Source organism: Lissotriton vulgaris, chromosome 7 (assembly GCF_964263255.1).
Source record: "Lissotriton vulgaris chromosome 7, aLisVul1.2, whole genome shotgun sequence".
Classification (NCBI taxonomy): domain Eukaryota; kingdom Metazoa; phylum Chordata; class Amphibia; order Caudata; family Salamandridae; genus Lissotriton; species Lissotriton vulgaris.
In genome coordinates this window covers 1,224,778,861-1,224,805,330 of record NC_141695.1, presented here as the reverse complement: position 1 = coordinate 1,224,805,330, position 26,470 = coordinate 1,224,778,861, and the positions used below count along the sequence as shown (strand labels likewise).

Here is a 26,470-nt window from a genome sequence, read left to right as displayed (position 1 = left end):
TACTCGTTTTCTCCTGGGTTGACGGCTCTGGGGCCATTGCTGGGAAGCTCTAATACCGGATAAAAGTGTTTTGGACCAAATCCCAGGCGGAAAATTTTTTGTGTTTTTGATGACTTGCTTGCCTTTGAGGTGCTCTTAGGGGGGGTTCCGTCTGTTTGTGGGTGAGTTTCGTGGTCTGGGAGCATTGCTGGGACACTCTAATCTTGATTGCATTTGCTTTTCAGGAAATCCGTCGTGCCAACCCCGACTTATGGCCCAGCTACGCAGCGCGTTTGGACCGAAGGCCCAGAAATATTGCAAGTATGAGAGTTTGCTTTTGGCCTGTTTGGGGGTGTTATACTTCTTGGCGGGTGGGTTGCCGGGTCTTGGGGCATTCCTGGGAAGGTCTAATACCGGGTAGAAGTGGTTGGGACTAAATCCAGGCCGATTTTTTTTTGGGCTATTTCTGACATTTTGCTCTATGTAGCGTTTTCGGGGGCCTGTTTGGGGGGCTTCCTGGTGTTTCTGGGTGAGTTTCGTGGTCTGGGAGCACTGCTGGGACACTCTAATCTTGATTGCATTTGCTTTTCAGGAAATCCGTCGTGCCAACCCCGACTTATGGCCTAGCTACGCAGCGCGTTTGGACCGAAGGCCCAGAAATATTGCAAGTATGAGATTTTGCTTTTGGCCTGTTTGGGGGTGTTATGCTTCTTGGCGGGTGGGTTGCCGGGTCTTGGGGCATTCCTGGGAAGGTCTAATACCGGGTAGAAGTGGTTGGGACAAAATCCGCGCGGAAAAGCCTTTAGTTTTGGCACTTTTTGTAACTTAGGGTTCGTTAGGGTTAGCCCTAGCAGCAGGATTGCATGTGTATCGGGGTGTTCTAGATTTTTCAAACTGAGTTCTGGGGTCTTAGAGCACTCGTGAGAATGTGTAATTTTGGTTGCAAGTCATTTGAAGAAAATCCATGGTGGGAAAGGGGGGATTTGGCATAGTTAAAGAAAGCCTTTGCCACTATTCTTAACTTAGGGTTCGTTAGGGTTAGCAGTATTTCTATTGCATGTGTTTGAGTGGGGGGGATTTCGAGTCTTGGAGCGATGCTGGCTATGGCTACTTTTGCTTGGTTGCTTGCAAGTGGTTTGAATGCAATCCACGGGGGGTAATGGGTAATTAGGGTACTTCGGCCTACTTTTACTTTCAAAGTAAGTTTTGTCTCCAGTTTTCTGCTAGGCCTCGTTTTTTGGGTGGGAGCACTGCTAGGAAGATCTATTTTTGTTCTAAAACACAGTTTACAGTACACCTAGCTTGAGGGGCAAGATCCGCTACATTAATTTGCCCATACTTATTTATCCTTCAAAAGGTGACTCAGAGTACGCACTTTCAAAAACATTGTACTGTCTGTCTACTAGGAAAAACAAATTGTGACTTTTTGCACTCCACAGCCTACATACCTTATATTTATTTATCAGTGGTGTTGTAATATTATATCACTTCCTGTTTTTCGTTGAATAATTACAGGCCGGGTTTCAGTCTCTGCAATGGGGAAAAAAGGATGGAGTCAGGCTTCACAGTAGCGAGCCACAATTCAGCATCAGGCAGGCAGTGGACAGGGTGTCTTCTGGTGACCAACATCGGTGGACGAAGCGTCGGCTGCAATGGAGGAGTGCCGCTAATAGGAGGATTTTTTTTCTGCGGGCAACTTACTTACCACTTCCAACAGGACCACTACAACCACATAGATACAGTATCCCTTGCCTTTTTCTCTGACTGTGACTGCATTTCTTTGCTCTCTCTCGGCTTCTACATTGATCCCTTAACACATCACTTAGTCCACTCCACTATCTGCACCACACATAGTCATTTGTAAGTGCTCCTACGTAATTCGCAAGTCGCAGCACGCCCCAGGCCGTAGAGGACTGGGATGGCCCCAATGATGAAGCATGTCACCAAGGGGCAACCCTGGTGAGTGAGGGGACACCTAGAAAAAAAGCAATTTCTCCTTTTCTATCTACTATACCTTCTGTCAGGTTACGCAGCCCCTAAGCGCCTACCGTACTATGAAACTACATTTCCCATGAGTAGGCGGGAGACTTGCAGACTATTTAGTGAGACTATATGAGAGTACCCTTGTATGTTAGGACATCACTTCACTGATGCCTGTCTTGTCTTCTCTTACAGGTATCCTTTCCCTGCTGACCCTACCTTTACCCATCCCACATTTTTTATTTTAGTTTGTTATTTTTCTCCCTCGCCTAATGCCTCGAACACCCTGTGTTTACACTTCTGGGTGTTGGTGACATTTGGAGGTGGAACCATATTTGCATCGACTGGATCACGGGGAGTAAACGTGACACCTTCCAGACCAACCCCATTGAGTGTTGTTGTGAATGGATTTATAGTGACCAGCAAGGCTCTCGGGTATCTGGCTACAGAGACCTTATGTTGAATATAGTTATCAATAATTCCACACAGGCCCTGTACTGTCGCATTCTTTCTTTCCACAGTTGTCGATGATATATTCTTACTCTGCTTGACAAAGAACCATTGCTAATGTGAAAGAACTTCAACCGAATTAGTAGTTATACTTTACCATTTGTTAGGCTACAATGTGGCACTGCTCTACTGTACTTCTGTCACCTGCTATATTCTCAGTTGTACCGTTGAATTGCTCAGGAGGACAAACCAGATTTCATTTTCTTTTTTTTCATAGGCATGCAACTGCCACTGTGTCACACCACTAGTACCACCGCTATGAGGAAATTTTATCCGACCAAGATTGCCAACGTTATTCGGTGTTTCCCGTGGAGCCAGCCCTGGGCCTAGCCCTACTTTCAAACACAAATTACAGGTAAGATAAGCGTTTGGTGGTTTGGGGGTATAATGGAGTATTAGTACGAGAGACGAGAGACTGAAGGTAGTACTACTAAAGTCCTAGGACTCTTGGATTCACTTCACTTAGTCTGTGAGAGGCACTTAGTGTTGAAAACATTTGGGCATTTACACTTAAAGGAAGAAAATGGAACTAAACTTTCAGGAAAACAGTCAACGTTAAACCCCCACCCACCAGGCAAGCAGTAAAAAACAGGTATGCTCAGATAAAGTTTGAAAAAGTATATTTATATCCCTAACAAAATAATCTCCCGCAAGACCCTCCCTAACCCCAACGATTGTCCTTCAAAAGTCCCCAAAAACCCAACTCCCAATTCCCACCCCCCAAAAGTCTCTAAAAAAGGGGCAAGGGACACTATGGGTGGATGCTGTTAACTTTTTGGGCCAGGGCATCATGCTCCTCGCGGAGCAAGGCGAGCTCCTGCTGAAGGCGGGACACCATCAGGGTAGTGCGGCGCAGGCGTGCCTTCACTGCCTTGCAGGTGCAAGGCCTGTGAGAAGCAGCTGTTGGCCTTGCTGCTCGGCGGTGGCGTTTGCCTTTGGCAGCCCGGCTCAGTCTCGGTGGACCACTGTGCTGGGTGGCAGCCGGTGGGGCCACGGAGGCCGATGCAGACGACGTTGTCGTTGTTGTCGACCGCACACTTTCCTCGTCCTCCAGGGCCACCAGCCGCCGATATTCCGCAACAGTGGCCTCGATTCTCCGTTGCCGGGCCGCTCTAGCCAGCTCCTTCCTCCTTGTTCGTTTGGAAGGAGAACCTATATGAAGAAAGAAAGACATAGTCTGTAACCAATGCTCTTTAAGATTAACTCAATCATTCAGCAGAAATGTGTGCTGCAGTACAACTAGCAACTTGCAAGCGCATTACATAACTATTGAGGCCAGTATCTATCTAACCTCACACTTCTTCATCCTTGCTCTAACATTAGTGGGAGTTTAAGGAACAAATTCTATGAGCACTGTGGACTTCCATTGGAGTTGACTATGAAAGTACACCAGTCTTATTCTTCTTCTTGTCTCTTGTTTTGGAAAATTGGTACGTTATTTTCTGCAAGCCGGCATAATGCCAGCGCGGTAAACTTGCACCCGAGAAAAAGAGACGCACGCCATGAGGAGTGACCTAGACTTGCGTTGCCGTTGCGTTACTGTACCCGTCCAGTACATGCAGGTGGTGAATCTCTTACTTTTCTATTACGGGTGGCACTGAGAATACTCTGTTACAACTCAAGGGCTACTGCTTAATTAATTTAACTTTCACCCTACAGTGGAAATGAGTACTAGAAATGGAAAATTGAAGAAGATAAATAATCTGATTATCTATCACTTCACATGGGATGTTTTTGCTTATATATGGGATGACTTTAGGTGCTTTGCTTTTTATTGAGTGACAGGCAGTGATACATCCACACATGAATGACTGAGTACTACTAAACTTATTAAGAGAGGTAGGGAGTGGCCACCATAATAACCGGATCTATGCAGTGCTTGCAATACAAACTACTGCTACTATTTATGGTAGTATTTGGACAAAATTAAAAGTTCTTTTCCTTGCCTTTCCTACACTGGAACGGACGTGCGGGTGCAGTGTTACATGCTCTTCAAAGTTACACTTAGTTCATCCACTGACCATCTACTCTCTCTAGATCATGGGTACTCACAAACTTTCTCTCAGGGGCTACATTTACAGTGTAGTTTGGGGCCGAGGGCCGCACTGGTGGGGGCGGAGTCAGAGGGGGCGGGGCTAAAGCAAAACGATAACTTGTGACCATGAGGTTGCACACAGGTCCCTGCAGCAGATGCCCTCATCCACTGAGCCACCAGACCCAGCATTTACATACATCTCTCTCCCTCCTGCTGTCCCTCCTGCCCTCCCTCCATCTCTCTCTCCCTCCTGCCCTCCCTCTCCCTCTGTCATCTCACTGTGTGTGTGTCTATCTGTGTCAGCCTTCAGCCCGGGTTGAGACCGCTTCCTCAACGCGCACACACAGACAACAACACCAAAGTACTTAACAGGTCTTTAAAAGACCATTAACATATTATTGAGGCTTTGTTTGTTTTAGCGCCCCTGCTTCTCCACCCTGACAATCACTGCTTGCCCGGCCCCACAGAGCAGAGGCTTTGTTCTATTTCACCTCTTTGTGGCCTTGCATCTCCACTCTGCTCTGTGGGGGCCGGGGGAGCAGTGATTGTCAGAGTGGAGATGCAGGGGCGCTAACAGGTGAAATACAAAAAAGCCTCTGCTCTGTGGGGGCCGGGGGAGCAGTGATTGTCTGCAAGGTCTGCGCACCGCCAAGGAAGGCTTGCCGGGCCACCACCGGCCCGCGGGCCGTACTATGAGTACCCCTGCTCTAGATACACATATGCTATCTAAGAGTCAGATAGTAGCATGATCCAGGTATATGGACACATACAGTTTCTGTGTCACCCACCCAGGCTGTTGTCCTTCCACCCATCATTGCTTCATCATTCACCCAGCCATGCATCTCATATTCTTGCCTTCCCAGCTAGTCTTCAATCTCAATAAGTAAGGAATATATAAGAGCTTACCTCTGGCCGCCACCACCGTCTCAACTCTCACAGCCGCCGCCGCCGCCTCCTCCCCTGATGAATTGCCCTCCGCCTCCGTGTCGAGCACCACCACCACACTGGCCCCGCCACCAGATGTTCCACCTACAAAGTACATTTAAGAATCTTAGAATAAAGCACTCACTAGTCACTAGTATTTGGTCTAGGAATGAAGACATGTGAAAACAATGTAATTTGTGACTGTCTACGTTAAAGTTAAAAAAAATGTCCCTTTTTCCAGGGAAGGTTGTCTTGCTGCACTTTTTGGCACAACTGATGAAGGCTGATTTTTTAACACGCACCATTTTTCTCCACACAGACAGAAGATGGACTTCTAACAACAAGATCAAGTTGAAACCAGGTGAGAGCTCGGCTCGACCACAAGAAATGTCTTCAATTAATCGTCAGCACTAACCACTTTTCCATTATCAGTTAAACGTTTAGTTTTATTATGACTTCATTTTAATAAATGTGTTTACTTTTAATAAAGCTTTTAAATTTAAATACAATCTGTGTTTTTTGGTCCTCCAGACTAGAGTGACTGAGCGAAAGGTTTTGCAATTTTTGCAAGCATGAGTCCAGATAGAACACTTCAAAAGACATTATGGACAATCCCAGAGGACTGCACTAAGTTGATAGAGCTATTGCTGACTAGAATCATGGGAGTTTCGCCAACCGTGCAATCTTAGTTAGCTACACAGACAGACTAATAAGAATAATCTAGTAATACCACAGGGAGTCATAGTAGAGGCAGGATAAGAATTTAGATACAGTCTACAAGAAGAGCAAAGACAATTTTGAAAAAATTCAAATGAGGAACGCTAGGAAAAATAGGTACTAGTCTAAAATGAAAACTTACTGGGGCCAGCAGAGGAGCCCTCGCCTGCCCGATCCTGGCCCTGTTGAACAGCATCCGCCGCCTGCTGCTCCTGTGTCCTCCTCTCGCCCCTGGGGGGAGCTGACGTACAACATGAAAGAAAGAACAGAAAACATGGATGATTGTTGCTTGTCAATGTCAACCAAATCAAACATTTCAAAAGAACAATAACAAAATATTTCCGCGAAATTATATTGATTATGGTTACTTTTTATTTATTTGCGGACCTGTGACTTCGAAAGTCACGTAACTCACTAAACAAAGTACTGAAACGTTCACCTAGGACTGGCAGGCAGCAGTCCGCAGGCAAGACGCAAAGTGACAGACAAACTCCATTGTGATTTCAGTCAGATCAGTGACAACACTAACAGTTGCCTGCTACATTACCAGTCATTTAAATAGTCAAACTATCAATCCACCGCCACTATTTTTCTTATTGTCAGGGTTACAAAGGAAGGGGCAGATTTAAGCCCTTGCGGCTCTTTTGCGCCGTTCTTGCGTGACTTTTGTGACGCAGCAGCTAAACAAAAAAGGGCGCCATGGTGCGGCGTATAATATTATAACAACGTGACGCATTTGGGAGATGCATCCCGTTATAAAGCCCTGCGCCATCAGGGGGCGTTCCGGCGCAAGGGAGGGCATTCCTGCGCTGGAACACATCCTAATAGTGGCTGAGGGAAATCTACAAAATATCAATCAGTCACCTTTAGGACAATGATGCGTCACACAAACCCTGCACCTGCTTGAAGCAGACGTACGGCTTGACCCAGCATTGGGGAGATAGGGTACCCCAGAGCATTGATGGAGCTGCGCCATCGTTGCGACGCAACTCCAGCAGTAAAGCTTCGGTGACGTTTTGGGCCCATGGGGCGCCGCATTGCAAATACGGCGCACCATGTTTGGTGGTGGTAGCGGGCCGCACAATTAATGGCGCATCCCTGCTACTTTGCAGGGATGCGACGGTAATTGCAATTCTGCCCCTTAGGGGCATACTTACTTACGCGTTCTGGCGCATCTCCAGAGATGCGCCAGATCAAATGCGTCACGCAAAACTACCCTTGCGACACGGCAGATGTGCCTCATTTACAATGCGGCGCGCCCTGGCGCAAGGGTAGGCACTTGCGTGACGCATCTCGTCACGTAAGAGCGGCGCATCGCTGGAGTCACGTCGCCAACGCAATGCAACTCCAGTAATGCTCAGGGCCACCCAATACTTTACATGCTGTGTCAGTCCTTTCGCCTGCTTCGAGCAGACATAAGGAATTGAATTGACGTAGCAGCGTCGCAGAAGTGCCTGCGTTAAATCTTGTAGATTTCACGCAGGCAATTTTGCGAGGCGCACAGCCGCTGGACCGCCCACCCTGCGTACTAGGAACGCACCCATTGTGGTGCAGGCCCATGGCTTTATAACGTGACGCATCTCCCTAGATGCGTCATGCTGTAAATGACTTGCAGGGATGCGGCACGTTTACGCCGCTGTTGCGTCACGCAAGGCAACGTAAACGTGGCGCAAGGGGCTTGTAAATGTAATCTGCCCCCTAGTGTCTAGCATTACGCAGTTCTGTTAAGTACACTCATACATAATAGTTACTCAGGCCAATGAGACCACGAAATAGAAAACAAATAAGCATAGTAGCAACCCCACTGAGAAGGAGAGCAGTGCACCTGAAATGCACAGAAGATTTTGAAATATAATTTAACTACAATGTAATCGTCATCAGCGGCATTATTGGCTTGCTCCATGTAAAAAACAAATATTTGCAATACAACAACACAGAGCAGGAGAAAACATCATAGTAGTGAGTGATTAAATGCCAATGGCTACTACTACTCACCAAGCCCGGGGATCTCCAAGCCGAGCTGGTCCAGCAGGTCGCGCTCGCGGTCCAGGAGGTCCGTCCAGCGATGGGTGACCTGGCTGTAGGTGCGCTGGACCCCGTAGAGGTGGGATATGGCCCAGCACACCTTCTCCCACCGCTTCCGGCGCTCCCGCATGTTGTAGCCGCCGGCCGCGATCCTGCCGCCTCCCGCGATGGTCCTGGGCAGGCGGCGCTGGACGAAGTAGACCAGCGCGCCCACTTCCTCCGGGCTGAATATCTCCCGGCGCGTCACCTGCTCCCCCCTCGATCTCACGCCTGCTGTCCTGCCACTGGGTCCAGCACTACTCCCCGCCGCCGCTGCGGCCCTCAAGTGCCTGGGCAGCTTCACGGCGCCTGGCTTGACCATGGTCTGGGCAGGTAAGGTAGGAAGAAGTAGAAAATTAAGAAAGAATAGGATAGGGAAGAAGAAAAGAAAAGAGTTTACAAAAGTAGTTTAAAAGTAAAGAAAAATAGCAGAAAAGACAAAAATATACAGCTAGGAAAAGAGAGGGATAGATAAGAAGCAAAATCGTAAAAAAAAAACTGAAAACAAGCAAAGGATGGGAAAGATATCAAGAGGATTAAACACCATGCCCAGACACAGGAAATGAATGAAAAACAAGATGGCCGGCGCCCGTTTCCGAGCGCGAAAGTCAGTTCGCGCGAGATTTTCCTCGCGATCTCGTGCGAACCTCTAGATTTCCCGCGCGATCTCGTGCGAACCTCTACTCGCAATGCGCTTACTGCGCGAGATTATACATAGCGGGCGGAAACGGAAATACGTCACGCAAACAAAATGGCCGCGCCCGTACTCGACCTTGGGGTAAATTCGCGTGTTGCGCTGCAAGCGGCTCGCGAATACTGCAAAAAAACTCGCGAAACAACAAGCCGCAAAAAAATAAAATGCTCATTCGCACGAATTGGCGGCTTCCGCGGTCGGTTTCGCACGACGCCGCGCCCCGCGAATAGCGCGAAAAAAACCGCAAAACGATTTCAGCAAAAGCAAAAGCAATGAGCAGGTGCAAAAGGTCAACCTCATGATTTGTAACGATTCTTTGTATTGCTTCCTGAGGGGGCCCTCCAGAATTCGGTTGCCTGCTTGCAACTATTGTGTGACCCTGCTCTGACCTTAACTGTATGCCACAAAGGTCCTGATTTACAGCTAAAGGAGCAGACAAGCAGGTGCCAGGCTGGAACTTTAAATTCTTTCAGTGACACATTAATTAGCCCCTAATTCATTATTGTCAGTTGGGGCAGGGCAGGTGTTGTAACTAATTTTGCAACAATGAAAGCACTTAGCAAGTGCAAAAGATCACTAATCAGGGCGCACTAAGGAAGCAGGTGCCAGCTAAAAAAATATTCTGTGACACATTAATCAGCCCCAAATTAATTCAGGTCACTTGAGGCAGGGAAGGTGTGCTTTGCTTTGCCGAAAATAATGTACACTGGACAACCAGAGGGTGTGGTGATGAAACAGAGGGTGGCATGGGTGGGCCAGAGGGTGGCATGAGTAGTCAGAGAGTGGCAGTGGTGACAGAGAGTGGCAGTGATGAAGAAGAGTGTCCCAAACAGGCTGGACATGTAGAAACAACAAGTTCGCAAAACTTGCGACCCGACAGGTAAGTTCGCAAATTGCGAAATTGTAAAAACCCTCGCGAACTGGCAGAAACACGGGCGAACACAAAAAAAAAAAAAAATCCGCAAATTCGCGGGAATTCGCGGATTTTGCGGATTGCGAATCCGCAAATCCGCAAAATTCGCGAACGCGAGATCCGCAAAATTCGCCCATGCTTAAATCCAAAGCCATACACGGTGTAATTAAAGTTACACCACAAAAATAGTTGATTAACTTGAATGCACCTATGGCTGTGAGTAGTAGTACCTACAAAAGCCTTGGATGGCTATGGCAAAAGAAGAGAACCAGGGAAGGACACAGAAAATGGCCGCCTCCATAGGGCCAGGAGGACAGGGACACCCAAAAACAACATGGAAAAGGGATGCACCCAAAATGGCCTCCACCACATGGCAAAATCAGTCACAAAGGAAGCATACACAAAATGGCCGCCACCACATGGCCTGCCCACCAACAACAACATAGCAGAATCATCACAAAGGAAGTAAGTACACACAAAATGGCCCTCACCACTACATGAAAAGAAAGAGAAGACAGACAATAAATGCCTATGCCAAAGGTACAATGCTTAGCTTCACAAAATGGACACACCAGACACCACCCCCCAAATTGGTCACCCCAACCATAAACAAGAAATCATTACATAGAGGACAGAAAGGAACTGGGAGTGGCCCATGCTCCAGGAAGACAAAACTACAACCAAATAACACATAAATGAGGACTTTTTTGTAGCACAGGGGACACATTAAACATTTTCGAGGAACTTTTATGCAACTCGGGACATATTCTTCGCGAGAATGCAAAATCGGCGTGTTCGGCAACGCGAATCGAGTGAAAAGTCGTTATCGCGTTCCCGAGCCAGTACATTGAGCGCGCGAACAAGACAAAAAAGGTAAGGTCACGTTCTCACACGGTGCGACGTTACCAAAAGTACGCGAACAGTATTCCTAGGGTTACCTACTGCCAGGGAGTGCCATATTAGCTACACACAAGCAACCAAAAACTGAAAGTACCACCATTACAAAAAATGTGAAGCAATCCAAAGCCATACACGGTGTAATTAAAGTTACACCACAAAAATAGTTGATTAACTTGAATGCACCTATGGCTGTGAGTAGTAGTACCTACAAAAGCCTTGGATGGCTATGGCAAAAGAAGAGAACCAGGGAAGGACACAGAAAATGGCCGCCTCCATAGGGCCAGGAGTACAGGGACACCCAAAAACAACATGGAAAAGGGATGCACCCAAAATGGCCTCCACCACATGGCAAAATCAGTCACAAAGGAAGCATACACAAACTGGCCGCCACCACATGGCCTGCCCACCAACAACAACATAGCAGAATCATCACAAAGGAAGTAAGTACACACAAAATGGCCCTCACCACTACATGAAAAGAAAGAGAAGACAGACAATAAATGCCTATGCCAAAGGGACAATGCTTAGCTTCACAAAATGGACACACCAGACACCACCCCCCAAATTGGTCACCCCAACCATAAACAAGAAATCATTACATAGAGGACAGAAAGGAACTGGGAGTGGCCCATGCTCCAGGAAGACAAAACTACAACCAAATAACACATAAATGAGGACTTTTTTGTAGCACAGGGGACACATTAAACATTTTCGAGGAACTTTTATGCAACTCGGGACATATTCTTCGCGAGAATGCAAAATCGGCGTGTTCGGCAACGCGAATCGAGTGAAAAGTCGTTATCGCGTTCCCGAGCCAGTACATTGAGCGCGCGAACAAGACAAAAAAGGTAAGGTCGCGTTCTCATACGGTGCGACGTTACCAAAAGTACGCGAACAGTATTCCTAGGGTTACCTACTGGCAGGGAGTGCCATATTAGCTACACACAAGCAACCAAAAGCTGAAAGTACCACCATTACAAAAAATGTGAAGCAATCCAAAGCCATACACGGTGTAATTAAAGTTACACCACAAAAATAGTTGATTAACTTGAATGCACCTATGGCTGTGAGTAGTAGTACCTACAAAAGCCTTGGATGGCTATGGCAAAAGAAGAGAACCAGGGAAGGACACAGAAAATGGCCGCCTCCATAGGGCCAGGAGGACAGGGACACCCAAAAACAACATGGAAAAAGGATGCACCCAAAATGGCCTCCACCACATGGCAAAATCAGTCACAAAGGAAGCATACACAAAATGGCCACCACCACATGGCCTGCCCACCAACAACAACATAGCAGAATCATCACAAAGGAAGTAAGTACACACAAAATGGCCCTCACCACTACATGAAAAGAAAGAGAAGACAGACAATAAATGCCTATGCCAAAGGGACAATGCTTAGCTTCACAAAATGGACACACCAGATACCACCCCCCAAATTGGTCCCCCAACCATAAACAAGAAATCATTACATAGAGGACAGAAAGGAACTGGGAGTGGCCCATGCTCCAGGAAGACAAAACTACAACCAAATAACACATAAATGAGGACTTTTTTGTAGCACAGGGGACACATTAAACATTTTCGAGGAACTTTTATGCAACTCGGGACATATTGTTCGCGAGAATGCAAAATCGGCGTGTTCGGTAACGCGAACCGAGTGAAAAGTCGTTATCGCGTTCACGAGCCAGTACATTGAGCGCGCGAACAAGACAAAAAAGGTAAGGTTGCGTTCTCACACGGTGCGACGTTACCAAAACTACCCGAGCTGTATTCCTAGGGTTACCTAATGGCAGAAATTGACAGACACCCAAAACCTGACATACCCCACACATAAACATAAGATTTTCTAAATCAAACCAGTCCATCCATGATTTTCTAATTAGAGGTACACCAGAAAAACAGTTGATTACCTTTCATGACCCTATGACTAGTACCTCTGGCCTTCTGGCAGAGTAGGCCACAAGTTTGGAGGCCTATGGCAAGAGCAAAGTGGCTGGGAAACATAAAATGGCCGCCAACAGCACATGGCCAGGCCCACCACAGAAAGTTATTACAATGAACTCAAACATGCCTACACACTAACTACATGGAGTACTAGGGTCAGCTATTGGCTTAAAAAAATAAAAAACTTTTTAATTACACAAACAGAAATTCCACAGCAGACATTGCTATTGCATAATGATGACCATAATCCAATGCCAGCCATGATGTTTGTTTACAAACTTGAATAAAAATTTAAACACAGAATTATGATTTTACCCATGGGTACCTCTCTATGTAGCCTGGATGAAATTTAAAAAGAAATACAAGTTGGGACCTCATAAAAGTATAGGCACCCATCAATAATTTAAATCAAGGAATGAATACTGTAGTTAAAAAATTTAAAATCAAACAAACACAAGTCTACAACATCATACTCACTCATACATTACTGAACTTACTTGAAAAAGAGAATTCAAAATCCAAAAGTCCTCAGTAAAATTCAAAAAAAGCAGTAATGCAGCCAACACACACAGAAAGTGATCCTGCCAGCTCAAAATCCAAATGAAAGTGACCACCTCATGGACAAAGCACTGGGAGGAGCCTGGTGGACAGGAACAGGAAGTTGTAAACTCCAGAGCCCTTCCTCCTTAATATTCAAAAATAGAGTAGAAACAGAAAGAGGACTCCTTCCCCCCAAAAAATACATCCAAAGGTACAACTTTGAGGGGTTTTTCACTTGTTTGCTAACCAAAATGGTAATTTATTATTATGGTTTAACTTTTAACATGCTCACGAGTTATTCTGTGCAAGATTGCAGGTTCTGCGTGTTCGGCAACTCGATCTTACCAACAAACATACTCGCGCGTCCTTATGGCTTTATCGCGCTTCCAATGACGTTATCGCGTTCGCACAGTCGCACGGGAGGGTTTACAAACATGGTGGCAGACGCGACCGGGAAAAAGTGAACGCAGAACCAAGGTAAGCCATTGCCGCGCACGCGATAATGTTATTTAGCGCGCGACAATGTTATTTAGCGCGCGACAACTACGCTCCGCACCGGATAGCGGAGTTATCGGCAGCTACGCGAACTCCGCGGAACGCGGAGTTGCCAAAACTCCGCAAACTCCGCAAACGGAGCGTAGTTCTTCGCCCAGGGTTATTAGCAACATCAGCCATTGTCCCATATTGTTTGTGCAAAGTCTCCCCATCTGGGTCCCAACAAAGAACGAACAACAATCAACCCAGCACTGATGGCGGCCATTTTCCCCAACCAAAACTCAACAACTCTTATTCTAACCAAACCCCTGTCCACCCTCCCCAGAACAGGACCCAAATAGCACCATCCAGTTCCCATCCAAACCATGCCCTCAGAAATCCCCTTGTCCCCAACTAATCCTGCGGTCGCCACCGTAGGAAGGCCTTAAGGGCCAGGTGCGGGCTGGGCGGTGGCAGTGGGCCCTCGATGCCCTGGCTACTAGTACTAAAGCAAGCCCAAAACAGTATCGGAAACCCTCGGGGCAAGAGCAAGGCACCCCACCCCCCACTTCTCCGGAGATCATGATCAACCATCGGCTCCCGCCACCCCCGCTTCGGGCCCCCACCCAAAAGGATGCAGCTCACCCCGTCAACCCTGTCCATCCAGAAGGTCCTCAACCGATTTCGGTGTGATCACCGGCGTGTGGACGCTATCCGTCACCGAGTCCTCCGAGTCCGTCGGTGCTCCCTCGTCACCAGGGTCCTCTTCTTCTTCAATGGTACCGTCTCGTGAACCAGATAGTGCAGATAACACCTCCAACACTCCCTTCCGCTCCCTCGAAGTCTCCGCAGTTGAAGGCCCGCCCGACCGGCCCCGGCGACTCCGTATCCTCTTAGACCACCGTCGCTGTCCCGGCTCCACCGCTAGCTGAGATGCGGAGGTGAAACCATCTTTCCCAGCTCTATAGAGTTCAAGCCAGTTACAGACATCCTCCGGGGTATCAAAAAATTGAGTCTTGTCATCGACAATGATGCGGAGCTTTGCAGGAAATAGGAGCGAGTATTGGATGCCCTCGCTCCGGAGCTCGCGCTTGACCGCCAAGAATGAAAACCGCCTGCGTTGGGTTTCATAGGTGTAATCCGGGAAGATGTTCACCTGGCTGTTCTCCACCTTAAAGGGGCCATTATGTCTGGCGGCATTGAGGATGAGGTCTCTGTCGCGAAAATGCAATAGGCGTGCCACCACCAGACGCGGTGCACGGCCCTGTTGTGGTGGCCTCGCTGGGACTCTATGAGCTCGTTCAAGGGTGTAGAAGGAGGATAAACCCTCCGGGGCCACCGTGTCTCGGAGCCAGGCTTCCAAGTAGGCCACCATGTTGCCATCCTCGATCTTCTCTGGCAGGCCTACCACTCGGATGTTGTTGCGCCTGTTACGGCCTTCCGCATCTTCCGCTCGCTGTTCCAGGGCAGAAATCCGGGACAGGGCATCTTTCATTGTCGCGGCCAAGGTTCGCTGCGCCGGCTCCAAGGTTTTCACCGAGCCTTCCACGTCCTTGACCCTGTCCGAAAGCTTGCCGTGATCCGCTCTGAGGAGGCCCAGGCTCGTCGCCACCTGGGCAATGTCCTGCTGAAGGGCCGAGCGTGTGGTCGCGATCGCCTCCAGGACGCGGTCAAACTGTTGCTGCAATGGTGCTCCGCCAGCGCTCCCCGGGTCTCCACGGTCCACTTTGTCCGGGGCCTCCGAGTCAGAGGCGGCTGGGGTAGTCCCCTTGGCCCCCCTTGGTTTCCCCATGTCGCGGGAAGCGCACAGTGTGGGCCCAGGCAAAGGCGCCACCGAGTGCAGGCGTCGGCTATGACTCTCCCGATTGTTGGCCCTCGGGCTGAGGGCTGGCGATCCTCTTCTCCAGGGCCTGTTGGACCTCCACAGTTTCGGCTCGCGCCACCACTGCGTCGTCGGAGAGCACTGAGGAGGAGGCGGAGACACTCGGCGCCAGGCCGGGCAGGCCCGTCTGGTTAACGAGGACCCGGGTGAGGGCCACCGACACCACCAGAGACTTTGTGGCGCCAAGGGGTTGTGCTTCCCATGGGATCGGGTCGATCGGGGAGATGCAGCCAAGTGCTGTGTAGGGGGTCGGCGCCACCGTCAGGGCCTCCAGGCGTCCGTGTGCCGAGGTCCACTATGGTGGGGGCATCCGACCGTCCAGGCGCAATCTCCAATGCCAGAGTCCCATTAGTTCAAAGTCCAGATCCTCACATCCCAGGAAGACAAAAGGGTGGAGGGCGCGCTGTAACCAGCGATGTTTCTCCAGTCTAATGGTCCCGTCCGAGGGGACAATGGGGTCCGGGCGCCATGTTGGGTCGCTCTCCTCGGGACCACAAACTTCGATTTTCCGGCGGATCACCACTCGTCCGGGCTGCGCCAGGTGCCTCAGCAGGTTCCAGTCGGGCCGATCAACAGTTTGTGGGGGTTAGGGTGCCCCACGGCCTCCGATTTACAGGATAATCCCGGGCTCAGTCCCGGAGCCGAGCTCTCAGGCGACCATCGCCATCGGCGCCCAAGCCACGCCCCGCCACATTGGCATTTCTTATGCCATTACCTCCAACTTTGCAGGCTGCAGGGACACATATAGTACTGCACCCTGCAACATGGGTAGGTAAAAAACGTTATCATTTGTAATGCCAATAACTCCCAAGTCCAACAAATGTGAGACCTATAGCATTTTTAATGCCTCTTATGATACTGATCGGCGCATACTAATATACTGGTTAGGACAATTTCATCCAAACACTATGGAGTGTGTAAATGTGAGTACCTAGTAGACTGGTTAATTTTTCAAGTCATTTACGTGAAGTATTTCTACCTATGATTTTTTTAAATAAAAATTTTCATAACGACATAAAAGTGTAAATAGAACATATGCTCCAAGCTTTTCTGAACATTATTGTTGAAAGTTATTTTTAATAGTAAACAGTAATGTGTGCGTGTCGCTTGAGCAAGCAATACAACCAGCTGCCCACTTTTTTCTCCCTGGGGCACCTCAGAAGCACAGTTTTGGCAACAGTAACTAAGGCAATGTTTGAACAGTGAAGCTCTTCCAAAGCACGAAGAGAAGTTTTATTATCCCCTATGCTCCTGTCCTTGCTTTGCTACAAAATTTCCAAACGCCTGAGTGTGGCTTAGAGGGAGACCCGTCCATGGTGTCCGAAGTGAGCAATCTAACCTGGGAGCACAGAGCGCTTTCCGCGTTTCTGCATAGCGTGCTGAGAGCAAAAATATGTTTTAGGGCGTTGACCATTGGATGGCATGCACAGTCTTTCTAGATTGCTTTGTTTAGGGGGAAGTTTAATAAATAAACAGACTTTGCTCTAAAGGGAGATAGACTAGTTTTGAACTGCAAATGTGACTGTTTCATCAATATTGTGACGCTTAGGCACCTTGCCTCATTTACCTCCTGGAGTATGTACCAGGCACTCTCTGCAATTACCAAGCCTGATTGAGCAGAAATACGCAATGCTTTCTCTGCAATAATGGCATTGAAATATATATATATATATATATATATTTTAAATTTTGTTTATTGGTATTTTACAGCCTTACATATATAAGCATACAACACTTTCGGAATCAAGCCGGAGAGTTTCCAGGCAAGCAGTAAACAAATTAATCATTACAAAGCAACATTGTTTTCAACATTTATCCACAACTCCAATTCCACTACAGGGGATATACAAGGCTCATCACGATATTTGTTCCACATTAACCACTTCCGATCCCATTTTTTAGGGCATCCCCTGGCCACAAACACCTCGGTCTCCGCCAGCATGCACCTGTCCATTTCCTTCGCCCACACAGTGATAGGCGGCACACTGGATCCCCCCATCCCCTCGCCAGCTCCTACTTAACCAATGTGTATGCCAGTTTTGTGAACTATAGTTCAATTTCAGTGAGATCAGTCCAATCCCATATATTAAGCAGTCCCAATTGTGGTGTCAACACTTCCTCTTTGCTCAGGGCTGTCTGCATATGGTATGAGGCCCCCTCCCAGAGTGTACGTGTTCTCGGGCAGCTCCACAGGATATGATAAAAAGAGGCCTGCTATCCTCACCACTCAGACATAGGTCCTTGGGTCTAGAACCAATTTTAGCTAAGGTCTTCCTTGTCATATATGATCGGTGAAGTATCCTAAGCTGTATAAGCCTAAACTTAAGTGTGATTGCCGCATCTCAAGGAGACATAAGAGCAGCCTGCCAGTCTTCATCACTTATTTGGCCCAGATCGTTTTGCCACCGCTCCCAGAGTCGTGGCAAGGTGTCCGGCAAGTTATTACATAGCTTTTTATATGTGAGGGATTTGCCTTGGAACTTAGGGGCCCATCTAACAACCGGTCTTCCAATGGAGACGAATCAGGTATGTCCATAAAGGATGGGAAAGCCGTCAGAAGCGCATGTCTAATTAGCAAATATCTGTACAGTTCACCCTGGGCCAAATGATATCAGCTCTAGCTCCCCAAATGTCAGTACAGCCCCCTTCCGAACTAGGTCCTTCACCACCGCGATCCTTATAAGGTTCCACTTATCAAACCCGGGCTGATAACACAGCATTCCCAATTTCTGTGTGTACCACAATGGCACCATCAAAGAAAGGACGCAAGCCCAGCCCAGACGGGAATGTACTAAGTGCCAAACGTCCAGCGTATGTTTGTTGGGTCCAAATAATTTCTGCTTGTTCCTTCTATCAGTGTTGTAAATGGCTCCCAGATACCCGGAGCGGTCAGTTTGATAACAATCGAGAGCATACGCTGGGTCATCGGGGGGGGGTGGTATATCCAGTGGTTTACGGTCACCAATTGTGCCGCCCAGTAGTAGAGTTGTGAGTCGGGCAAAGCTGTGCCCCCATCGTACCACCATTTTGTGAGTTTCTTTAACACCACTCGGGGGCCCCCCATGCCACAGAAGCTTTCAAAGTTCCCCCTCCACTGCCTTGAAATACGAATCAGGGACTCTATTCAGGCACTTTTGAAGGATGTAAAGGAAGCGAGGGAGAGCCAACATCTTAAAGAGTGCAGCTCACCCTACCAGCGAGGGAGGGAGGGATCTCCAATGCTTCACATCCTCATGCAGACGAGCTAGTGGGGGGGCCAAATTGGAGCTATAGAAACAAGCCTGAGCCGGAGTAATGAAAATCCCCAAATATCGGAAGCCTTCCTCTGCTACCACTGTGGTATACCCAGCCGGGAGCCGGGGAACGGACCATACAGCATAAACAGGACAGATTTGTGCCAGTTAATCGCATACCCAGAATTCTTTCCGAAATTTGGGAAGATGTCAAGTACCACACTTATTGACTTGTATGGGGATACCAAATACAGCTGTGTGTCATCAGCATATAGAGATATACGATCTTCCACATCAGCTGCCCAGGGCATCGCCAGCACCATCACATCTTGGTGCACCCAGGCCGTGAGGGGCTCCAGCAAAAGAGAGAACAGAAGCGGGGACAGGGGGCATCCCTGCCTAGTGCCTCTGCGTAGTCCAAATGTCCGGGATGTGTATCCATTGACCCTCACCTGCCCCAAAACATCTGTGTGTAGCAGCTTCATCCAACCTATAAATTTAGGACCTCAGTCTCACCCACTCTAGGACCTCAAACAAGTAGGGCTGCTCTATGGAATCGAAGGCCATTGAAGCGTCAATAGACAGCACCGATATTGAGGGCCCTAGACTGGTTCGGGTGAACCAATGATGTAATAACCATCGGTCACCTGTTGGCCACAACCTTAGGCAAAACCTTCGCTTCTACATTTATCAACGAGATAGGTCTATAGGAACTACAGCTATCTGGTGGCTTACCTGGGTTATGGATCACCACTATAGTAGCCAACCGTTGGTCCACTGGTAACCTACCTACCTCTAGACTTTCCAAATACATGGCCTTCAGGTGCGGCACTGTTAGAGAGGTAGTAGCTTTCAGAAAGTCAATCGGGATGGCATTGAACCCCATTGCTTTCCTAGATTTAATCATCCCTATGGCCTTGCTGATTTCGTCATGTGAGAGGTCACCATCTAAGGTCTCTCTCTCCTCATCTGAGAGGGCTGGTACCTCACTATCCTGGAGGAGCTATCTCAAATTTTCAGCTGTGTAATGGGTAGAGGGGGAGTACATCTTCTATAGGTGGGTAGCGAATGCCTCCGCAATTTCCTGTGGGTGTGTCATTGTGTACCTCTCTAGCCTCCTCAGTTTATAAACCCATCTCGTACCCTGTTCACACCTTTCCAGCCACGCCAATGTCCTGCCTGCTCTATCTCCCATTTCAAATATCCTATGCTAGGTATGTCGATACTTGGCACGCATGTGCTCTCTAGTTTTTATCCAGTATTCATCCTGCTTCAGCAAAAGCCTGTGGCTAGTGTCTGGTGAGGGATCTTGTGCATGTTCCCGCTCTGCCACTAGGAGGTCTTCCTCCACTTGGACCAGAAGTTCACACTTCTTGTCAATATACTGCATCTTCAAAGAGAGCTTGGTCTTTCAGGACTACGTTATATACTTCCCAAATTGTGTGCATGGATTCAACTGAGCCCACATTTTCAGTAAAATAGTTCTCTGAGTGCGTGCGGAGTTCCTCCCTTATGTCTGGGATATGTTTTTTTTTCCAATCTTTATTTCGGCAGCATTTGCCATAAAAGATAAAAACACACCTTTATACAAATAAAACAATGCGTTACATCATGGGCAATCAATCACGGCTCTTTAAATCAGCAACGTAATTCCTTGGTACATAACATCGTACGTGCAGTTTTAATTAGTCCACAAGAGAGATAAAATTATTAAAATATTGATTACATGTTAATATTTTTTTTAATTTAACATTTATTCTACAGCCCTAGATAGTAAGCGTCTTCTCTTCTGCCAAAAAATGTCCAAATATTTAGCTATGGCAAACACAATCATACCTGAAAGATCTGTTTTAAAAACGCTATACGCCTGCAAACAATGGGTAAAACCCAAGTTTTTACAGGCCGGTACGATCCAGTACCTCCTTGCCTGCGAATAAGCTCGGCAAAAAAACAATATATGCAGCTCTGTTTCCTGCTCATAATTACACCCAGGACAATGACTCAGGGAGGGCTCAGTTCATTTACTAGTATAGGCTCGAATTGGTAGGCTTCCCTACCTCCACTTTAGGTACAATTTCCTGGTAATGGTTGGAAATATGGCATCTAAGACTCCCTCCAACTTATAAATATCTTTAGTCTTTAAAAAAGAATCAGTCAGAGTGCCGGACTGTGCGCCTTGTCTGTGTGCCGCAATTTTACTTTTGTGGTACAGTGCAAGCAGTTGCTTCCGAGAGACCGTAGGGCAAGCTATCACGGGGTCAGACCACAAAGTAGCTAATCCCAGATGCCCAAGCTCATTTTTTATGTATTGGAACCAGGGGATTTTCCCCACATTCGGGTAAGTCTGGATTTCCTGCAGCTCGGACCTATAATTCACTAGCTCTGGTGTGGTCCAGACCCTGCGCCAAAAAGTTAAGGGCCTGGCACCCAGGTCTTCATCAAGTGGCATCAGTCCCAGATCAAGCCTCATCGGCAGCAAGGGGGTACTAGGGGGAAGTGATAGGAGCTGCCTGATAAATTTATTCTCAGTTGCCACCATCTCACGTTTACACATGTGGCCCCAGAGTTCACCTCCGTACATGACCTTTCCCCTGGCCTGCACTCTGTATATCTCTAATGGGGGACCAATCGCCTTGATAGTGGAATTATTTTTGTTTATAAGGCTAATGATTCCTCCCGCCAGTTGGGCCAGTTTAAGTTGGGATTTTGTTTGGTGGTGACCCCAAGACATATTCTCATTTATAATGACCCCTAGACATTTAAAGGTTTGAACCCTTTCCAACCTATTTGCACCGATATACGGGTTAGGGCGTGTTTTTGTTGGGGGGGATGAAGATCATATATTTGGATTTAAGAGTGTTGATCTCAAGGCCATGCTCTTCACAGAATGCCTCGAATTCATTAAGCACTCGTTGGATCCCCATAGGAGTTTTGGACAGCAGCAGGGTGTCGTCCGCGAACATAATCGCCGGCACCCTGCTGCCAGCAAGTCTGGAGGCATTACTATCCTTAACCCCATTTAGATGGGCAATTACCCCATTGACATAGAGGCAGAACAGGGTCGGTGCCAAAACACAGCCCTGCCTTACCCCCCTGTCAACGGGGAATCTGTTTAATAGGGAACCATCCCGGCCACATCTAACCTGTGCATAGTTATCCGTGTGTAGTTGGACAACTATGTTTAGAAGGTGGTGCGGTACCCCCATATTTGAAAGGACGGACCAGAGTATTCTACGGGGTACGAGATCAAAAGCCGCCCGCAGATCTACGAAAATGGTATAGAGGCTGCCACCCATCGAACTTTACCGTTTTCCAAGATATAAGGGCCAGGTGGAAGATTTGGTCTATAGTAGAAACTTTTTTCCTGAACCCTGCCTGATATGGGCTCAGAACTGAGTGATCAAGCATCCACACTGATAGGCAGTCCAGAATCAGCCACACGAAGACCTTTTGTGGGACGTCAATGAGGCTGATAGGCCTATAGTTGGCTGGGAGCAGAGGAGAGCCCTTCTTAAAAATGGGTACAATCTCTGCCCCCAGCTAAGTACTAGGGACCGCCATCCCACCTATAATTGAGTTAAATAGAACATGTAAGCATGGGGCCCAAACAGTTGGTTCATGTTTGAACAGATCTCCCGGGAGTTTGTCCAAACCTGGGGCTTTCTCCGCTGCAAGTTTGGAAATTGCAGCGCCAACCTCCACCACAGTGAATTCATCCTGGTCCACTAGAGGGATAGGGTCTGCCACAAGATTACCTGTATACTCTACCTGATCTATACTTTCATGTGCATATAGGGTGCGGAAGTGAACCTCACAGACACTAGGAGCAATATTAGCTTCTACTGCTGGTGTTGGATCCACAGAGCCGGTTTTAACAATCTGCCAAAATTTCCGGGCATCTCTGGAATTAAGGGCACCCACCATTTCAGTTCAATTTTCATTGTCCCACTCAATCTTGGCGTTTTGGATTAGGTGTTTGTATTCATTCCTCTTAACCCTAATCAGCGCAGTATTACCCTTTTGCTTCATAGCCTCAAGGAGATCAGCTTTGGCCTTCCTACAGGCTGCATTGTACCATGAGGCTGTCATCCCCTTGCCTTTCTTTTTTGTCGCTCGTGGGTTCAGTACCTCCGCTAGGGCGCTAGTAAGCTCCAAATGAAGGTCCCCGAGTTTATTGTAATTCTCCACAGACGGGGGTAGTAAAATAAGGTCTTCAACTCTTTGTAACACCCAAACTATTGTAGCGTAAAGCCGATAGATATCTTTGGGGTTCCCTATAACTTTAGCCCATCTGACTCTGCGTCTATCGTTAGATAGGATCACTCTAGAGTCCGGGGAGACTTTGGCCACTTGGTTGTGAATAAAAATACCGGGCACCGAAAATTTCAAGACTGGCGCATTATGGTCGCTTTCATCTCGTGAGATTACCTTGAAACTCCTGACCTTAGCCCAGTCACGCATCTCCACAAAAATGTAATCCAAGTGTGACTCCTGCCCAGGTTTATTGAAAGTGGGTTTCGGAGGAATATCCCCACTGACCCACCCATTACAGGCACTTATAGAGTTATTAAGAGTCAAGGCCATGATTTGGGTAGCTAACGGCGTCCAGGACTTCACTGGTGGGGCCCCCACAGGTGGTATATCCCATTGATCATCCTCCTCCATGGGATCGCCCTCCAGAAAGGATGGCAGCAGCTCGAATTGACAATTAAAGTCACCCCCTACCACATATGAGGTGCCTTGCGGGATAGTACCCAGAAAGAGGGATGAATCCTCAATTGTTCCTGAGACATTGAAACGCCCGTTGGTCTAGAATATACGTTGACCAGTGCTAGTTTAGCCGCATTTGGCCATTCCAATACCACACATTGGACATCCTCAGAATTTGTCTTGAGGGTCCTTGCATTACATCCTAAATGTGAGCCCACCCAGATGAGTAGTCCACCCGACGGGCGTCCCTCCCACCCCATTTTGCCGGGATTGAGAATGTAGCAAAACCAGGGCGCCAGTAATCCTCCCTAGCCCAGGTTTCCTAAAATAGACAGACATCTTGCGTGTCTATAAATGACCCCCAATCAGGCGAGTCAAGTTTGTTTAGTATACCTGCCAAATTCCAGGAAACAATAGACAGAGGGACTTGTTCACCATTTTCTCTCTGTCTGTTGTTCTTTGGCCCATTTACACCCAGAGCTGGTAAAGCCTGGGCAGTAGTTGGGCTAATTAGTCCGCTTGGGTGATTGGTACCCTCACTGTTACTGACAACGGCACAATCCAATACCCCTGTTTGACTAGGCGGTTCGGGGTTAACTCCTCGAGACCTACCTACACTCAGGGCATTAGTGGGCACCCTAGGGTATGCGCTTCTACTAGGTGGGGCGGGGACAGTGGATCGCTGGCCTACCCCTTGCCTGTTATAATATCAATCAACCATGTCCAGGCAACTGAACCGGTTGGGAGGCGAAAAAGGGTTATACAGGTCGCGGGGAAAGGGCTTGTTCCAGTCGTCCATGCTAGGCCCTCTGAATAAAGGCCTGTGCCAGTCCTCTCTACGTGGTCCTCTGGGAGCTACCCAGGACCAGCCCTCATCCGCCCCCCCAAACCGCTCAAGTTTGTCTGGATAGAAGGCGGATAGCGGCAGGGTTTGTATGGAGGTGTCTGGGTTAGCCAGTGGCCAGTTACAAATATGAGCCACCATCCTCGGGTCCCGGAAATATATCAAGACACAGTCACCAATGTTTTTTTTCTTTGTAGTACCCACCCAGGGAACCCTTCTCACCAGCATAATTTCACTAGTAATCCCAGGGGGAAGAGGTCTAAATTTATTAAGCCAGATTAAAACTTTATTTTTTAAGGATGTGAATGATTCATTATAAGAACTGTCAAGCTCAGGGACTCCGCTTAAGACAACCACAAATGGCGCTGCTTCAGGGGGTAAATGTACTACTTGCTTGTTTCCCGGGGCTTTACTTTCCCAAGCTTTTTGTCCCTCTTTCTCCGTATTCTTGCTTAAACCCAAGGCAGGATTTAAGGGATGGTTAGCAGGGGGAGGGGGCTAAATGATTGGAGGTATAGTGCTCGGGGGTGGAAGAGAGGAAACTAATGTATGGGCTGGGCCCAATGCTGTGGCAGCCTGGAAATTATTTACCAACTGCCCCTGCTGAGGATTAACTGTCTTAAGGTAGTCTGCAGTAGCCCCTGTTGCCTGTTCTATCTTTGCTAGTCTAGCTTCCATTAGTGCTATTCTGGCTTCAGGGGGATGAAGTAAAGATTTCAGCATACTACCCAAGATATTATAGTCTAGTGCATCCCCACCCGCCCCCAGGGTACCACAGACTGTCATTGAGCTGGCTGATAAAGAAGGCTGGGTTTGGGCCGGAGTAGTGGGTTGAGGGCTACTAACTATAGATGTGGGCTCTCTGTCTTTTTCACCCGGGTTATTCTCTGGAAGGTTGCAATGTTTGGGAACCTTTTCTTTTTTACCCCCGGATGCATGTGCCCCACGCTTTTCTTTTAGAGATAGCACCCTCCCTGTGGCCTGGGGGCTGCCTATTGTGTGATCTGTCATTATCATCGACTGGTATGACTGTTGGGATCTAAAATTCGATATATATGTTTTATTGGCCTAACTATATCAATATAACCTTGTGTTTGTATAATCATGCAATTAGAGTTCATTATAGTAATATAATGACCAATGATTCCCTTATAAATGTACTTATCCATTCTTTGCAGTATATATATATATTTATATTGGTCTCATGTGTCTAAACCAATATGCAGTTGCAGCTTATTATTCATGTGCTGCAACCCACTAAGCTATCTTTGTAAAGTGCAAGCTTCAGGAGTATAGAATTGTTCCTGTAATATGAATGCTTTTATCTTATTCTTGCCTTCTCAGTACAAGACCTGTTGTGGTTTGGTTAGGCCTACAATATGAATATTTCTGTATACTTTGCTATAAGAAAGAGATGCTTGTTAATGATAGAGAGACTTCTGATTCAGACACTTGCTTTGCAAGCTCCACACAGTTTGCCCTCTCTTTCTTGTCAGCCTGAGCAGCTGAAAGTATGCCGTCAGAGACCCAAGGCCACATCTTGCTTAAGACTACGATAAGCACATTCCTACAGACACTGTTCCTGTGCTCCCTGCCCGAGATAGAAAGGGAGTCACCCTTTCTGACCTCCTCAGAAATGAATAGCTTGAGCTGAGGTTCGTTCTAATCTATTGTGCCATATATGGGGTTTCCTCTATACTTCACAAGAAATAGAAACTTGCCATGTGTGGTGATGTCATGTGTTCACTGAAAGTATATCCGTCTGGTTTTCACTGCAAGTCTTCAGTCTCTCCGCACATCCTGAGGGGTGAGGATGTGAGGGGCTCCTCTGGCCAGAGTTCTATTGTGAAATAAATGATTGACCCTTCTTCACTGCCAACTGACTGATTATTGATTATTGATAATTGGGGTGGGGCTATTGGTAAGAATAGCTCCATAGTTCTATGGTAATGTAATATTTTTGTATTCCTTCAGTTGGGGGCTCGTCCGGGATTCTGCGTTTAGGGTCACCCCCTCCCATATGCGGGAGAAGAGGGATAGGGGGGGAGTTCTGGTCAATGGGGTGGATAAGAAAATAAGAACCCTAATTGCAGAACCAGTTTTTTTTTGGTGAGATTCCACTC

General features: G+C 47.6%; 1 protein-coding gene across 1 annotated transcript; it reads right to left on the bottom strand.

Annotated features, from left to right (window-relative positions):
• Positions 1 to 2,687: 2,687 nt before the first annotated feature.
• On the bottom strand, positions 2,688 to 5,546 carry LOC147703284 (uncharacterized). Its single transcript, XM_086928905.1, has 2 exons — positions 5,411 to 5,546; positions 2,688 to 3,621 (listed from the first exon to the last, which is right to left on the bottom strand). Exons 1-2 carry the CDS (start codon positions 5,544 to 5,546, stop codon positions 3,221 to 3,223), a joined length of 537 nt encoding a protein of 178 aa, XP_086785031.1. The 3' UTR covers positions 2,688 to 3,220.
• Between the last annotated feature and the right edge of the window lie 20,924 nt (positions 5,547 to 26,470).

What these genes read in the sequence shown, in the direction of transcription:
- LOC147703284 (XM_086928905.1), bottom strand. Translation starts at nt 5,546, where the DNA reads ATGTACTTTGTAGGTGGAACATCTGGTGGCGGGGCCAGTGTGGTGGTG. An exon ending in GACGGTGGTGGCGGCCAGAG is followed by an intron (nt 3,622 to 5,410) that starts GTAAGCTCTTAT and finishes TTCTTCATATAG; the next exon opens with GTTCTCCTTCCAAACGAACA.